We start from the raw sequence: 17,903 nt of genomic DNA, 5'->3' as shown, positions 1-17,903 counted from the left end.
AACCTACACACTAAGAAGAAGAAGGACGACGCTACCTAGGACAAGTGTTCCTCCGTACACAAGGAGTCGCGACGATACCGGTGGGGTCACAAGGACCAAGCGGAAGGGACTTTGAAGTCATTTGTGTATTTATAATAATTATCTCTCGAACAACCATTTGTCCTTCTCAAGTGTATCCTAAATTTATGTCTTGGTGTTTTATCGGATCTCGCCGAAAGGACTTTGAAGTCATTCAAGAATTAAAATCCTAAATTTATGTCTTGCAATTCATCCTTCATTGGTTTTTTATGAGATGTCGCCAAAAGGACTTTACAATTTATCCAAATAAACAAGAAACAATAAAAGAGGTCTTAGCAAGAAAAGGGAAGGGAAAAAAGGTTGGCCTTTTTGCACCTAGAGGGATTCGAACCCTGGGTGCAAGGCTGTGTACAAGATCGAGAATGGCACCACTGTGCTAAGTAATCAGATTTGATTAATCAACATGTTTATGGAACTAAAGGTGTCTCGCCAGCTGAAGGAAAAAAAAACTTTACCCCCGGCGAATTAGGCTCCTTCCGCCGGTGGAAACAACAATTGGGCCCACCTGTTAGTGGCTGTAAACTTACCACCGGCGTTTACGCCAAAACGCCGGGGGTAGGCTTTCAACGACTTAGTCGTGTGACGCGTTTCCCCCTCCCGTCCCCGTCGATCCCCAAATCCCACCACGCGCATCTCCCGCCGCCGTCGATCTGCCGCCGTCGTCGATCCGCCGCCGTCGTCGATCCGCCGCCGTCGATCTGCCGCCGTCATCGATCCGCCTCTCCCCTGCCGCCGTCGCTGCCGTCGCCCTCCACCGCAGGTGCGCCCTTCTCCCCTGCCTCCCTCTCTCCCCTGCCTCCCTCTCTCCCCTGCCACATTCCTCGATCCGCCGTCATTCCTCACCTCACCCCGTCGCCCTCCTTCGCAGCACCTCGCCTCGTCGCCCTCCATCGCAGTTGCTCGCCCCGTCGCCCTCTTCCCGAGTCGTCCGCGGGCGCAGACAGGGTCGGCGCGCGCAACGCAGTTCTCATCCCGAGCCGTCCTCTTCCCGTCCAACTGAGTAAGCTTTCGCCACTTCTCTATGCCAATCTCTTCCCATGTCCGCAGCGATTATTTGATGGAAATTACGATTAGAACCATAGATTCCAAGTGTTCTTGTACTGATGGAACTAGTTTGGATGTTGTTCAAGCTTCCTTCTGATAATTGTAGCACTATGAATTAACTAGCACTATGAACTAGTTTGGATGTTGTTCAAGCTTCCTTCTGATGTTGTTCAAACTAGGTTAGCTACTTCAAAGAAAAAGAGGGAGCTTGCAAATTTCCAATTTCTTTATCTGACACCAATTTCTGTATCGTATAAAAAGCTACAGCTTCCATTTGAGACCATGTGCATCCCAATTTATGTAAAATCTGTGCTTCTGAAATACATTTGTACCTGTAAGCCTTGCTTCATAATGGTAATTGTTGACAATTAGTGTCCTCTGGTGCTTCAGAAAGTATCTAGTATCATGTGTACCTGTAAGTCTTGCTTCATACTGTTTTAAACTTCAGAAAATATAATGTGCAATTTTTGAGCATTGATAATAGTATATAGTAATTGCATTAGTTTAGCCCCATCCCTGATTAATTCATTACTTGGTTGTGTACGTTCTCTTATTTGATTTTGTTGTGACCACATGATTGCACCTCGTTGCTCCATATGTTTTTGATAAAACAGTACTAAAGGTAGAAGTATAGAATGATTATTATTTACTATCCAGAAAGCATAGCATGATCTGTTGTTGTTGTTATAAAACTTTAAAAATCTTGATGTTAATAATTACTGGAAGCTACTGTGATAGTAGCACTTTCTGGACATAAAAAGCAACTTTGAAATTAGTTCACTATATGCTTGATCATGGCATGCAGTTTGTTGCCCAGATGTATTGAAAATTATATATCTCTGTATGCAGTTTGTTGCCCAGATATGTCTCTGCAGGTACAAAAAGCAACTTTGAAATGATAACACTGTATGCTTGATCATGACATGCAGTTTGTTGCCCAGATGTATTGAAAATTATGTATCTCTGCATGTAGTTTGTTGCCTAGATATGTGTCTGCAGGTACATTGAGTGCCAATGTTTCGCCGGAATGTCGATTAACTTCCGTTCCGGCGAATTTCTGGCACTCTGGCATGACCATTTTTAGCAAAGGTCATGGCGAATTTTCGCCATGGATTTACACCTAGTAGTGTTAACAGAATATGTGTTGTAATGCAAGACGCCAAGACCGGTCTTCCTACTGAGCCCAAGAATGTGGCGAAGGGGTACGGCCTCCAACTGGGAGCAATCCTTTGGGACATCATCGACGTCAACGAGACGAAACTCCAAACCAAGAAGAAGCAGCATCTACAGGCCCAACTCCTTGCGCGGCTGCACGCACGGTATGAGTTCCCTGTGGAATACAGGAACGAGGATCCCAAGGATAACATCGTGAATAGACGAGCCCCCTCTAAGTTCACCAAGAACCTCAGCGGTTATAAAACCATGCTGAGGGGGATGCTTGGTGACAATGAGACTTGGACAGAGATCCAGCGCCACTTCCCGCGGATGACGCTGGATTAGTATAATAAATTCTTGGAAAACGAGGAGCTCGAGTACACCAAACAACAATCGGCCTGGGGGAAGGACCTGGCGGATAAGAACATCGGTCACCACCATCTCGGTTGCCGTGGCTTCGAAGGCAAGCAGCCGGTATGGGACAAGGAGGACCAGGCCTACATAAACGCTAGCCTCAAGCCCCCTTTTGCCAAGTACAAAGACCCACTCTTCAGGGCATATCTCAGGTCCCGATACCATAGAGAAATGAGTGGGAAACGTGTCACGAAACCTGATGTGGTGGTGGGAGTTGAGTTAGTCGCCGGCGCGAAGGTGAAGGCACTTGAGAATGCAGTGGTAAGCAATTTACCAGCCTATTAATTTGATACTGCTCACCAAGTCCATTACATTCTAAAATTGTTCATGTTACTTATGGCAGTTGAAGGAACAAGCAGCCGCCGAATCAGCTGGCTCCTCGACCCAGACGTCGACGGGCAAAGTCCCGTGGGACACGCCTTTTATAAGGGGTCTGAACACCGTGAAGGAACGGCCGCCGTTGGACAAGCCCCACCGTGTCCCCGGTACCGGAGGAGGTCGCAAGCTTGTCGACTATGGCTTGGACATGCCCGCAAGCACTAAGGAGTCGCGGCAGGCGCAGAAGGACCGGGAGCACGAGGCTCTTCTGAAAAAGGTGGCCGACTTGGAAACCATGGAGCAACGCGTCAGTGCCGCGGTTGCTAGCAAGGTTGATGACGCGGTGGCCACCAGGGTCAATGAAATCATCCCTGATCTTGTGCTGTCGATGAAGAATTACTTCGCCGGCGGCCAAAAGGGACCGATGCCGGTGATCAGCCTAGGCGCTAGCAACTCCGACAACTGGCCTCCAACCATACACGCTCAATGCACACCCAACTTGGTATGCGCTAGAGAGGATTCGGCGGCCATGGGGGCGCCAGTAGCCCCTCAGTCACGTGCACGCCTGGCCTCGGTCCTTCGACGCGAGCCGAGCTTGACGCCCTCACGGTAATTAATTTAGCCTCTCAAGCCTCTACAAATTAGATACTTTGTCATCTCCCCTCTCTGACCTACGTACACATGTTTTCATAGGAGGACGTGACTCCTTGCACCTTCCTACTGAATGTGGATAACAAGTTGAAGGATGTAGCGAGCGGCAGTATTCTCCTGCGAAAAAAGCGGACGTTCCACTGCGCTAGGATGGATGATAGCATGATCCGGGTTCGCGTGAACCGGTCGTTACCGGGATGCCAAGACCTCCATCCTCCTTATCAACCCCCAGAAACGGAAACCCCGCTCACTCTCGGGGACCTCAAGAATCACATCCTTCTATGGCTGAAAGCCCTAATTCGGCTGAACACCGCCGCCTCAGGTTCGGAGGCAAGCTATGGCATGGTCACTCCTCAGGATGCGACGGCTGCCCCGAGTCCTCCACCGGCTGGTGGTCCTTTCGAGCCCGATAGCCAGCCTGACAGTCAGCCCGAGAGTCAGCATGGCAACGCGTTGGACATCGATCAAGCTCCAATCGATACGTTCATCACTGAGATGGAGGGCGACGGGGTTTCTCCTTACAAGCCACCCGCCGATCGTACGCTAAAGAAGAAGTTGTTCCTTTCACAAGAAACTCCCGAGCAGGAAGACACTACCGCCTTCACCGCTCCACCCCGAGTTGGGCTTACCCCGAGGACACTCCTTGGTGCGACCACGGAGGGTATGAAACAAAACGCCACTCCCAGTTGCAGTAAGAAGAAGGTCAGGAAGCGGAAGAAGTCCGGAGATGTTGCTGCAAGCAAGAAAGTGGTTAATGACAAGTTGCCGACCCCGTGGAGGAAAATGCATCACCTAGGCCAGCCTATGCTGTCGGCACACATTGTCCAGCAGGTGACGCCGGATATGAGGAGCTTGCATGATGCTGTTCTAATGAAGGAGGACCTACTTCTTTGAGATAGAAATCCCTCGTACCCGGTTTTGATGGCCAAGGTGCCCACTGGCTTTGGCTTTGTCACCACATACCATGTGGACTTGATGTTCATTCAATATAAAGACATCTTCAGGCTCTTGAACATGCAACAGCTCGACCGAAACTTGGTCCGCCTCCTATCGCTCAGCATGGCGCACGATATCGCCATGGAGAACACAATGAACATCGCTATCATGGACCCCTTCTACATGACTCCAACTGTCGTCCAGAACGAACAAGCGTTTCTAGCGAAGTACATCAAGGATTTCTTGGTGTTAAACAAGGATAAGAAATGCTTTGCCATACCATATTTCCGCGAGCAAGTATTTGGTTACTAGAGTACCCTCTATTACATTCTTTCATGAATTTCCTTCATAGTTGATCGAGTATGATGGTTTATTTCCATTTTGCGCAGATTCAAGTACTCACCCTCCTCCTCTTTCACCCGTATCATTCACATGTCAGTTACCTCGACTCCGGGCTTGATCCGGACAAGGACTTCACCGACCTTAAGTCTACACTTGATAAAGCCCTCAGTGGCTTCATAGCCGAGGTTGGCATCGACAAAATCAGGCATGAGAAGAAAGTTAAAGGTTGCTATGTGTGCAACCACATAACCAAGTTCCCCTGCCTCAAGCAATCGGCGCATGACAATGGGATGGAGGCCTGGTTTGCCATCCTACATATGAGGTCGATTGTAAGGTCTCAGAACGATCTCTTGTTGCCATCCAGTCTTCAGCGGATGTTCGTGAACATGGCGGACACCACCGATGAAAACGTGAGAGCCGAGTTCCGTGCCATCCAGCGTACCATTTGCACAATACTCTGGAGGGATGTCTGTGGTAATGGTGGCTTGTTCCACTATGGTCCCGCACTTTCTAAGGCCGAGATAGAAGGCCGATTAGAAGATGGATGTGACGACAGAACATTCACCACGCTCGAGGGCATCCGTCCCTTCCCGCCGAAGCCGACTTGACTCAAAAACTTTTGTCCTTTGCAAATGTTAGTCATAAAATTACTTAAGTAATTTCCATGCTTTTTCTTTGCACTAGTACTCTATGTTATATCTCTCTCTACTAATGTACTAACAACTTTCATTTCTTTTTTCTGTGTTTGCATAGATGACGTACTATGTTGTCTACCACGGCAGGGTTCCTGGAGTCTACGAGAACTGGGAAGACTGTAGGAGGCAGGTCCACCGTTTCAGCGGTAACAGTTACAAGGGGTACACCACTTTGGAGGAGGCGGAAGCTCGATACGCCAACTTTCGAGCGGGACAGAGAAGGGAGATGTGGAGGACCCCTTTCATCGTGATGATGCTTGCCGCCACCGCCTCTATAGTTTACTATGTCATTGTTGTTTAGCTAGGTCGTCGACTGGACTTGTATGTATTTGTGTAATATGTGCTACTTTGAGTTGTGATGTTTGAACCATATGGTCGACACTTGTGTTATTGATGCATGCATGCATGTTATGGACATTTCGGGACATTTCGGGACTTTCTAATGATGTGTATCATTGCTAGTGATATGAATCTTGCTAATGATGTATATCTTGCTGTCATTCTGGTATTTGCCTGTATATTCTGTGTATATGCTATGAATTCTGGTGTATATATGTTGTCTGATTCGAGTTTTTATTTTTTTGCTCCTGTTAATATTACCGCTGGCGAAATGGTAAGGCACCGGCGGTAATAGCATGATGCTCCTATTAATGTTACCGCTGGCGAAATGGGAAGCGCCGGCGGTAAGGACCTGAAGCTCCTGTTAATATTACCGCTGGCGAAACGGGAAGCGCCGGCGGTAACCTGATGCCCCTGGCGAGATGGGAAGGCGCCGGCGGAAAGACTTACCCCCGGCGAAGTGGGTGAAACGCCGGCGGTAACGGCCACTTACCACCGGCGAATTGGAAGGCGCCGGCGACGAGGCATTACCACCGGTGAGGTGATCGCCGGCGAATGCATAGGCGCCGGCGGTAAGCCCATCCAGGTCGCCGGCGGTAAGGCTGTTTGTAGTAGTGGGTAGAGATTAGTCCAGGGGGTGAGGAGGACTGGAGGAGTCTGGATTGAAGTGGATCCCGTACGGAAAGACTGCGGCCTGTGTGATGGATTTGGTGTGGCTCTCCTCTATGGGCGACCACTGCCGGCCCTGCCCTTTTCTCTCATGACCCTCCCCTGCAACGACTGTTGACCTGCTGCTCACCCTGTCTCCTATGTGATGAAGTGCAATTCTGCTGCTAGCTTTGTTGTCGACACAAGCACCGCAGCTCTATGCTGCTGCTCTCCCTGGCCATTGGCCAATTCTATCCATCAGCTTTAATGGAAGCTTGTGTTCTATACATCTACAAGTCAAATCCTTCCAGTATTAGTTTCCTTGATGGTGCATACAATTTCTTCATTCTGTTATGTGTTAAAGATCCAAAATCCGCCCGTTGTTGAAGTTGAATTACTGAATTTTTATTTTTATCACTTTGTTATTAGGCTGGGAAAGGTGAAGAGCTGACATGAATGGCGTATAAGGTTTTGGGCGTGAAAAGGGATAGGATCCTGACCTTGATATGTCACGACCCGATCGACGAGCGATTGAATCGCAACAGGAAATACAGAATTGGAATTGGATGGGAAGAGCAAGCAGGGGGGTGAGATGAACAGAGATAGAGGATGAGAGCTTAGCACCACATATTCATTTATTCGATAGTTGTTTCGTTACAGCAGCTGGTATTTAACTCCTACGCACACACACTTGTCCTGGCTCATATGGCCCAACACCACACCCACGGCCCTTGGCCCACATAGCTTGCTCTCGTATGACACAACTGAACTGTCGATGATCTCAGTCAGGTTCAGGTGTGACATTTGCTCCCTCTTGAGTTGAAGCTCCCTCCCAGATGCGAGCAGATGGATAGCGAAGTCGCAGTACCTCAGCGTCCTCCCAGGTAGCTTGTTGTGCCGAGTGTCTAGACCATTGGATCAACAGTTGTACCACTGGCTCAGTGCCCTTCTTCTTGAGACGGCGATCCAAAACTGCAATTGGTTCTAACTCACCTGTAGTCAAGTCTGGAGGACGAGGCAGTTCAGCAAACACTGGAGAGTAACTTGGTGTGAATGGCTTGAGCTGGGAGACATGGAAGACTGGATGTACTCGAGCCTCTGGTGGCAGTGTCAGTTTGTAGGCGAGCGAACCAACCTTTTTTTCCACCGCAAAGGGACCGAAGAACTTGTAAGCCAATTTTCGACACGGTCGATTAGCAACTGTAGACTGAGCATATGGTTGCAATTTGAGTAACACCTTCTCGCCCACCTCAAAGGAACGCTCTATGCGATTCCTATCAGCCTTTTTCTTGAAGCGATCCTGGGCACGAGTTATCTGAGCGAGAAGCAGGTCAGTGTGAGTTACCCAGTCGAAATCTTCAGGGTTCAGCGCAGTGACGCCCCAGTGCACCATCATTCCCAAATTGGGCTCATGTCCATACAATGCTTTGAAGGGAGAACATGACAAAGAGGAATGGTGACTTGAATTATACCAGAATTCTGCAGCCGGCAGCCAACGACGCCATTGACGAGGACTATCTTGAACAGCAGAGCGCAAGTACATTTCCAAGCACTGATTTACTCGCTCTGTCTGACCATCCGTTTGCGGATGGTAAGCTGTAGAATACAGCAGTTTGGTACCAGCAGTAGACAACAGCTCTCTCCAAATAGCACTGGTGAAAATGGAGTCCCGGTCAGATATAATCGTCATTGGTATGCCATGCAGTTTAATGACATTGTCCCATAAGGCTGTTGCTACTTGCACTGCTGTGTAGGGATGTTTCAGAGGCACAAAGTGTGCTACTTTGGTTAGACGGTCTACCACCACCATAATAGAATTGTATCCATCTGATTTGGGCAGGCCATCCACAAAATCCATTGAAATGTCATGCCAAGGTCCAGTTGGCACAGGCAGAGGCTGCAAGGTACCCGCAGGTCGAATATTCTCGTGCTTAGACTGTTGACATACCTGGCATTGGCGCACGAAATCTTCCACAGCTGCTTTTAAGCCAGTCCAAGCAAAAAGCTTCTTCACGCGCTGGAAGGTATTCATAATGCCTGAGTGGCCTCCCACGGCACTGTTATGCAAGGCACTGATCAATTTTGTTTGTAGTGCAGTGTTAGCACCAATCCAGATTCTACCATTGACACGAATGACTCCCTGATGCAAGGCATAACCCTCCTCGTCCGGGCTTATCACTGCTAAACGAGTTAACAGTTGTTGAGCTTCGGAATCAGTCTCATAAGAATTTGCTACTTCTTGCATCCACTTAGGCCGACAGATGGACATTGTGTTGGCAGTGAGCAAATGGCCCACCCGAGACAGTGCATCAGCTGCACCATTATCGGCACCTCTTTTATATTGGAACTTAAACTGCATACCCACCAGTTTGGACATGGCTCTGCGCTGAAGATCCGTTTCTAGTTGTTGATCCTCCAAATTACAGAGGCTCTTATGATCAGTAACAATAGTGAATGGGCCACGCTGCAAGTAAGCACGCCATTTGTCAACTGCCATCATGACTGCCAAGAATTCCTTTTCATAAGTAGATAGTTGCTGATTCTTGACCCCGAGAGCTTTGCTGAAATAAGCAATGGGATGAGCGTCTTGGACCAAGACTGCTCCAATGCCTGTATCGCAAGCGTCCGTTTCAATAGAAAATGGACGATCAAAATTTGGTAATGCCAAGACTGGTGTATTCACCATAGCATGCTTAAGCTGGTCAAACGCTTGTTGTGCTTGTTCAGACCACTGACATCCTTTTTTTGTGAGTAGCTGAGTCAGTGGTTTTGCAATAACTAGTAAGTTTGCACGTGCAATGCACGTCTCAAATTTAAAATTTAAATGCATATCGCAAATTCAAAGTTTGAATACACAAAGCTTATAATGTCAATCCACAAATCTCTTATCCTGCATATGTAATAATTTGGATTGGAGCAATCATTTTGAATAGAAGTCATCTCGTATAAGATGTTAATGTATTTTGTATAACTTGCATGACAAAAAAAAGTATATCCATGTGTTAATTGAACAAATCGATCATCTGTCCATGTAGACCATTTCCAGTCATGTGCACAACTTAGCTTTGACACAGTATAAAAAGCACCACCCTGATTAACACAATCAATCTTGTCCATCCATAATAACCAAATCCAATGGATAAGGATAGAATGTAGGTTACATAAAACATGGTCGTAGCTGTTGTATTACATCTATTTACTCCTTAAGCTCACCCCACTGCTCCTTACCAGTTATCACACCTTTTATGGTCTCACAAGCACATCATATCTTCAACAATTTTGATTTCCCGACGATGGAAACACCATAAACAACACGTGCATCTCCACTATTTTTCAACTTGAATCCCTCGCCAGCAAAACCACCACCACCATCTTTGGTTTCAGGAGTAAGCAATTTCCACCGTTATTTTGTAACTTAGCCTGATCAAAGGAATAACTCTTAACTATATACAGTGAAACATTCTCTAAAAGTAGTACCAAGAGTTTAACATAAGGAGATGCTCATATGTATCAAGTCATACAGAAGAATAAAATCATTTGACTATTGATGGAATGGAGCTCGTGACTGTTAAAAAAAAAAATCCCTAGATGCAAGCTACTCCCTCCGTCTCAAAATGTAAGGCGCCTAAGGTTAGTCAAAAGTCAACGTCTTCTAACTTTGATCAAATTTGTAAAAAAATATAAATATCTACAATACTAAATCAATATCAATAGATTCACCATAAAGTACATTTTCTCAAAGTACCATTTAATATTGTAGATATGGGTATTTTTTCCTCAATGTTTGGTCAAAGCTAGAATGATTTAACTTTTGATTAATCTTAGACGTCTTATATTTTGGGACCGAGGGAGTATTACATAGTGCAACATATTAACACCAGCGGAGCATTGATGCGGCCCTCACCGAACAATTATGTATGAAGGTTCATGTACAACAAAGGAACCATGCTATCGGATTTGATAATATCAACAAGATCCACCATACACTGCTGATAATCCAGCATAAGAACTGATAATCCAACATGGCTTTTTGTGGAATGGCTAAATTATCTATAATAACTTATTGGGATTCCTAGAAAATAACAACATGTACAATGTGCATCTTCTATTGATGCGCTTGCTAAGTGTGAAATTGCAGAATACACACTGTAATTGATAATGCAAAATACAATTGATTTCATAAATGAACTTTTGCATCTCCTATAATTTTGGATGATCTGAAAGATCCAGACATAATACACAAGCACATCTCTTCTTGAAATAGCACATTGTAGGGAATGTATTAGCCTGAACAACAATAAACGATAAACATGTATTGTTGAAACTTGGAACAAAAAGAAATATTGTATAAATAAAATCACAAGAGTGCTAAGGAGTATCATTCATGTCTCAAGGATCATCATCAGTAAAGAGGAAGTTCGCCGTGAATAAGTTCAGTCAGGAAGGCTTGCAACTAATAGTCAAATGCAGCGTTATCAATCACATAATTGAACAAAAAAGAATTAGTACGTGAAGATGCAATTACCAGCAACAATGAGGTCACACGTTTCTCACCAGCCAAGAATTAGTCCTTAGTATTTAATCCAGTCAGGGTAGAGCCTAGCTGCAATCCATATCAGGAGGATAGACAACCTAATTGTTACTTACATGCAGCGATGTTGCACATTGGCCTCAGCTAAGAATCAAGACACCCTCTGTCCCAAAGCTATATAGCCACAGAATTTCCGCAGTTCGATGCTTTGGACATGCGATCCCCTCCCAAAGAAATTAAAAAAATGAATCTCACCTTGATGCCTCAATGGCGTACTTGGCCTGGAACTGCCCCTCCGGGAGAAGTATTCACCCTGCGTTCGTACTCCATTCTGCTGCACACACCGAGAAAACCACACGATAATCATCAACCAGCCATCGCCGCCCAACACCGCGATAGATTAGAATCGATGTACAGAAGAAAAATATAAGAAAAAAATCAAAACTCCAAGAAGGGATAAAATTGAATATTTATTGAGAAGAAGTTGCAGGGATGTCAATTTTAGTCCGCAGCGATGGGTGAAGGAGGAGAGTCAAGTGCGATGTAAGGGCGGCGAGGTCGCTGTGCAGCGAGGCGACGGTGCGGCTTGGACGTCACCGTGCTGGAGGCGACGGGCTCTTGGGCGTCGTCTGACGGTGTGGCTTGGACGTTGCCACGCAGGAGGCGACGGACTGCTGGGCGGCGTCGTGCGGCTTGGACGTCGCCGTGACGGACTGCTGGGAGGCGTCTAATAGTGGTGAGACGCAAGGCAGGGCGTCGTCTGGGCCAAGAGTGAATAAGATCGCATGGAGTTTCCTTGTTGAAGTTTCCTATTTTGCATTAATTTCTTGCATAATTTTAGGGATGTGATCATGGGACTGTGATTTCATATTCCTTGTGTGGAGTTTCCTTTTGTGGAGATGGATGGATGGATGGACCGGTGGAGGTGGAGCATGGTCAGTCAAAGTAAAATGCCACGTGTACACAAAAATTATTGTTGACGGTTAGATTAAGTTTAGTGTGTCTAATTGTGAGGTGGTAAGCCGTCGGTGTACAGTTATTGGTGTGGCTTTAGAAAAATTCACGTTTGCTCTTTTATTAGTAGTGGAGATTCCATACCTTGCAACGAATTTCCGATAGTACCCTGTAAGGCCCAAAAACCCCCTAAGCTCAGTAGCACTGATAGGTACTGGCCAGTCTTTCATAGCTTGCGTCTTTGAGCTGTCAGTGGCCACCCCTGCTGCAGAGATGACATGGCCCAAATACTCGATTTGACGCTGAGAAAATGAGCACTTGGAGAGTTTGGCATACAACTGGTTCTTCCTCAATAGTTCAAACACCAGTCGAAGATGTTGTTCATGTTCTTACAATGAAGAACTGTAAACGAGAATATCATCAAGAAAGACAATGACAAACTTACGAGTGTACTCTCCAAAGATCTGATTCATGAGACACTGAAATGTTGCTGGCGCGTTGGTTAAGCCAAAAGGCATCACACGGAAGTGAAAGTGCCCATGATGCGTTTTAAATGCAGTTTTTTCTTCATCCTCCTCGCGCATTCTGATTTGATGATATCCAGCGCGTAAATCCAACTTGGAAAAGAAAGTTGCCCCTGCCAATTCATCAAGTAGTTCATCGACGATAGGCAGTGGAAATTTATTCTTGATAGTGATCAAGTTCAGTCTGCGGAAGTCAATGCAAAACCGCCAACTTCCATCCTTCTTTTTAACCAAAAGAACTGGGGCTGCATATGGACTCATGCTATGGGTAATAACTCCAGTGCGCAACATCTCCTGCACTTGTCTCTCGATCTCATCTTTTTGCATTGGTGAATAACGGTAGGGTTTAACATTGGGTGGGGAAGCTCCTTCTTCCAATGTTACTGCATGATCATACTGACGGTGGGGAGGCAACCCTTCAGGCTCGGCAAAGACATCATTGAAATCTGTCAAAATAGCTTGAATTTGACTTGGTAAAGTTTCTGAATCTGCAGCAATCTCAGCCCAATTCTCAAGCACTGCCATGGACCAAATTTCATTATCTGCATGTAACTGCTGCAAGGTTTCAAAGTCCAATTGCTCTGCACTGGAAATCTGCACTGGTAACAAGCCTTGTAAGACCACTGTTTTGCCCTCATGGTCAAAAGTAATTTTGTTGTCATTCCAGTGACATGTCATTGGACTAAAGGAGTCGAGCCAGTCTTTTCCTAGTACTCCATCATACGCCCCTAATGCCAACACACGCAAGTCAGTTTTGAATACAGCTCCCTGACATTTCCACTCCAAGGCAGGGACCATTGTATCACTGGCAATGTATTGCCCATTCGCTACCTTAACAGCCACTGGCGCTATTGGTACAGTTTGCAGTCCAGCACTGTCAGCAAAGTTCTTGTTTATAAAGCTATGAGAACTACCTGAGTCCAAGAGTAGCAGCATCGTTTTGTTTCCAACCCGCACTGGTAAACGAAAAGCAGACACTGGAGTGTCAGAACTAGATAAGGCATGTGCTGAAAGCATACAACACATAGCTGGTGCTGGAGGATCTACTGGTTCATCAAGAAATTCTAGGGCCTCAACAGCTGCATCATCCAAGAGTTCCCCAAATTCTCCCACTTGGATTGTTAACAGTTGTGCTCCTTGACGTTTGCACTGATGTCCTCTAGTATAAGGTTCCCCACACTTGAAACATTGATTGTTTGCGCGCCGAAAATCACGAAGCTGCCTTTCTCGGGCATACTCATCAGGTGCAAGGCGTGGGCGAGGTGGAACAGGAGCTGCAGCTGGTGGCGGACGACCTGCTGGAGGTGGTCGATGCCTTGGTCGCACTGCTTCTAACTCCTCTTCCTGAATTCGGGCAAACACTGTGGCTCGAGTAATGCTAGTTGGTGCCTGGATGCGGACTGCAGCTCGTAACTCATCTTTCAGACCCAAGACAAACTGTGTCACAAAAAATTTTGTGCTCAGGGAAGGATCGAGTGCCAACAAGTGGTACATATACACCTCAAACTGCACCCGATATTCTGTGACCGAACCAGTCTGTCGTAACTGCAGCAATTTATGCATCTGATCCTCAAATTCATTTGGTCCGAATTCTTCGACCACGGCCTGAGAGAAACGAGCCCAACTGACTTGAGGATACTGCTGGCGGTAGGCTTGCAACCACAGCGCGGCATGTCCATCAACATACATTGCCGCCGTAGTCACCCAATTCTGAGGACGAACTCGGTACATGTCGAAATATGCCTCACAGCGATCGAGCCACATATTAGGGAGCATACCATCAAAACGGGGAAAGTCGTGCTTCGGCGGCTTGACGAACGACTCACGCTCTTCACCTTGCGCCACAGCGCGATTCTGCCGAACAAGTGGCAGGGGTGCGAACTGCTTCTCAGGTGCAGCCGGTATCAGAGGCTCACCATCGTTGGCAAGTCGAGGAAATCCTGGAACACCCATGCCGGAGGCCACGAACGCTGCTGCCGCTGCACGAGGGTCGCCCACCTGTGAGCGAGCCGCGGGCAGAGACGTGACCGCAGACGCCGCGTGGCGAGCTTGATCCACATCGGCCTGCGTGAGGTCCATCTGCTTGCGGAAGGCCTGCAATTCCAGTGATACTTGCGCGTTAAACGCCGCTTGCTTGTCATGGCGCTGGTTACTCAGCAGTGCGCCATCATCCAAGCGCTTCATGATCTGTGCCAGCATCGCGTGCGTTTGCTCCCCGCTCGTTTCCAACGCCATGAGAATCTGGTGGTTCTGCACGGAACTCTTCGCCGGCGCCGTTGCGGCTCTCTCCGAGCAGATCCGACCAAGCTAGGGATTCTGCGGAACTCCACCGAAGCGGATTCCACCTTTCGCGAGGGATTAGGGATCGATGCCGAGAGAATTTAGAGCGCAGATCGGGCGGAGAAAAAAAAATTCCGAAGGATTCGTGGCTCTTGATACCAAATTGTCACGACCCGATCGACGAGCGATTGAATCGCAACAGGAAATACAGAATTGGAATTGGATGGGAAGAGCAAGCAGGGGGGGTGAGATGAACAGAGATAGAGGATGAGAGCTTAGCACCACATATTCATTTATTCGATAGTTGTTTCGTTACAGCAGCTGGTATTTAACTCCTACGCACACACACTTGTCCTGGCTCATATGGCCCAACACCACACCCACGGCCCTTGGCCCACATAGCTTGCTCTCGTATGACACAACTGAACTGTCGATGATCTCAGTCAGGTTCAGGTGTGACATGATATGGTACGAGAGGCGACACAGAAGACTGCTACAGGAGGATGGCACCACAGCTAGCAAAGGGGTGAGACATGGCAGGCATTGGAACTTCGATAAACCAATGAAGGGGAAGTGTGGTGACTGGTGAGGGAACCAAGGTGTATCTCGGTCAGTCCGATCGTAGTTTGGAAGATACCCCTTCAATGGTTGCGGCATGGCAATAGCAGAGTGGTATCAACGACTCAGAGGATGCGAGGTTGGCTCACAATCCAACTTCAGTGGCCCCAGAGTGACAGAAGTGGCATGCACAGTTTCCCACTTCAGAAAATTGTACTATGACAAGACAGAGAAGGCAGGGAAAAGGTTTTGACAATAACCACCGTATCTTAAGAATTTAAGGTCTTGAACTAGCTGATAGGTCTGCAAATATGTTCTGACCATCTTACTTTCCTTCGGGCCATGTGCTAGGTGTAGTTCCATCCCCTTTGAAGTTGGTCTCTGCGCTACAAATCTACAATGGATTGATGCCATCTTGAATATATGTTCTTCCCATGCCAGATTCGATTTGACTACATTTTTTTCGATAAAGAGAATATATTAATATCGAGAGATACCAATTACACCCAGTCTCTGCAACAACGCACCACCCTAATGGCACTACGGATGCACACAGCCAAAAAAAGGAAAAGAAAACTAAGAAACAAAAGTCCCGCTACAGTATCACGAACCTAACAACAGCAATACATCCACCACCATGACAACACCTGAATTGCAGACTCTCCAAAAAACGACGCCTCCAAGAAGGGAACAGTGCTCCAACACCATCGTCGCCCGATCAAAGATCTTAGGTTTTCACCCTGAAGATAGTCCCCACTCTCAAAACAATGCCTCCACCAAGGTCACTGCCAGGCACAACCAGTTAAGGCCAGACCTTGGGTTTTCACCCTGAAAGGTAGGACTCTACGCTTCACAAATATTCACATGAATGGCTAATGCAGGTGGTGTTGTATTCACTGAATCAGACAAACCAGGTGGGCATTTGAACATGGACAGGAGGCCTGTAAGCATTTGATTTCAATCGCTCTTCTATTTAGCTCTCCTTTCTTCAGTTAATTGAGTATAATCTTGAGCTGGTGGTAGTGGTAGTTGTTGTAGGTTTGATGATTCTGTTTGTGGTGTTGATATGGTGTGTCTCTGTTCTCTTTGGGACCCGTTCCAATGTAGCATGATGCTGAGATGAAATAGAAGAAGTGAAGTGCAGTTCATTATCCTAATTTTTATATTGTGTTTTTGTGAACTGCATCATTATGAACTTCAGATTTGGAGAAAGGGAAATAATGAGTCGTAATTGAATGTCCTAATTTTTTTGCTCGAAGCAGAGAATAAAATTAATATGTTAGCTTTGTCTTTTTAGTCTAGAAATAGAAAAATATGGGAGATGCATGTTCTTTTTTTTGTCATATCTTGGGTTGTAGAGCCAAAGATTGTGATGTTAGCTTCACCTTAGTGATTAGGTGCTTGCAGGTTTTCATGGTTGATTTCTTCGTGAATATGGTACTTCGATCTTTCTGTGATGGCCCTTATCCTTTTTAATAACAACTATTTCTTTCCCTAAAAAATCTTCTTCTTTGACCAATCAACACGAGTGTTTGTATTCAGTTTAATTGGTTTGCAGGGCATTTAAACCATCAGCTATCTCATTCGGTATCCAAAATCAATTGGAGAGAATAATTAGTTTATTTGTTAAAACCATAGTCCTACTATTCCTGAATTTTGTTATAGTAATATGCTACTGTTTTACTGCATATATTTTGTGATAGCAGAGGGGCAGTGTATTTTTATAAACTATTTATTTGTTACAGTTATATATGATCCCCCTCAAGGACATTTATGGCATCAGGTGTAAGTGTTCAGTTGAACTGACATTATTTGACATTGATGAAGAACACATTAGATCTTTAAGTTCTGTTTCTACAAGTGGTAGAACCAGAAACCTTGCTGAAAAAGCGAGTCATAGTATCAGGACTTTGTCATGAAATGGGTTCTTCAGGCTAGCCAAATGTATGATTGTTGTTATTGTCTGTAGTTATTTGTCGAAGAGCTTGACCCAAATGTCAGTGAAGTTGATCTTAGGCAACCGTTCTCCCAGTATGAGTTCATACCGTTTTTTTCAAGTATCAATAATTAGGCCATACATTTAATACTTTTTAGTTCTTTTCCACATAGATTCTTTTGGTTAAATTGCATATGTCAACATTTCCCCTTCCCATGCTTTCACATTTGTGATTTTCAGAAAATCCCTCGTGATTATTTTAGGCCTTTGCTAATTGAAATGATCCAAATTAAGTTCAACACATGAATGAGAATGAAGCTGTCCAGTTTTAATTCTAGATATTTCTTTTTTATTTTAATATAGATTAACTGGCCAACCCTCTAGACAGAATAAATGTTTGTGCGATCCATGAAGGGTGACAATATTGTCGATCGATGAAGTGTTAAACATGGCGGTCTCCTTAGGATGTGAAAATATCCACCAGCACTTCAAAATTAATT

The 17,903-nt window shown here is 45.9% G+C and overlaps 2 protein-coding genes and 1 long non-coding RNA gene across 3 annotated transcripts; all 3 read right to left on the bottom strand.

Moving 5' to 3' along the window:
• Nucleotides 1–8,177: 8,177 nt before the first annotated feature.
• LOC139837978 (uncharacterized) lies at nucleotides 8,178–8,997 on the bottom strand. Its single transcript, XM_071827318.1, has 2 exons — nucleotides 8,569–8,997; nucleotides 8,178–8,216 (listed from the first exon to the last, which is right to left on the bottom strand). Exons 1-2 carry the CDS (start codon nucleotides 8,995–8,997, stop codon nucleotides 8,178–8,180), a joined length of 468 nt encoding a protein of 155 aa, XP_071683419.1.
• A 704-nt stretch (nucleotides 8,998–9,701) lies between these two features.
• LOC127342266 (uncharacterized) lies at nucleotides 9,702–11,899 on the bottom strand. Its single transcript, XR_007876471.1, has 2 exons — nucleotides 11,407–11,899; nucleotides 9,702–10,040 (listed from the first exon to the last, which is right to left on the bottom strand). It is a non-coding gene; the product is annotated as an uncharacterized lncRNA (long non-coding RNA).
• Nucleotides 11,900–12,494: 595 nt separating this feature from the next.
• Nucleotides 12,495–14,828, bottom strand: LOC127342265 (uncharacterized). The gene has a single exon (XM_051368202.2). It carries the CDS (start codon nucleotides 14,826–14,828, stop codon nucleotides 12,495–12,497), a length of 2,334 nt encoding a protein of 777 aa, XP_051224162.2.
• Nucleotides 14,829–17,903: the final 3,075 nt, after the last annotated feature.

The sequence above is a fragment of the Lolium perenne genome, chromosome 3, assembly GCF_019359855.2.
Source record: "Lolium perenne isolate Kyuss_39 chromosome 3, Kyuss_2.0, whole genome shotgun sequence".
NCBI lineage: Eukaryota > Viridiplantae > Streptophyta > Magnoliopsida > Poales > Poaceae > Lolium > Lolium perenne.
This window is presented reverse-complemented; position numbering and strand designations above follow the sequence as displayed.

What these genes read in the sequence shown, in the direction of transcription:
- LOC139837978 (XM_071827318.1), bottom strand. Translation starts at nt 8,997, where the DNA reads ATGTCCAAACTGGTGGGTATGCAGTTTAAGTTCCAATATAAAAGAGGT. An exon ending in ATTTCGTGCGCCAATGCCAG is followed by an intron (nt 8,217 to 8,568) that starts GTATGTCAACAG and finishes TGTATTCTACAG; the next exon opens with CTTACCATCCGCAAACGGAT.
- LOC127342265 (XM_051368202.2), bottom strand. Translation starts at nt 14,828, where the DNA reads ATGCTGGCACAGATCATGAAGCGCTTGGATGATGGCGCACTGCTGAGT.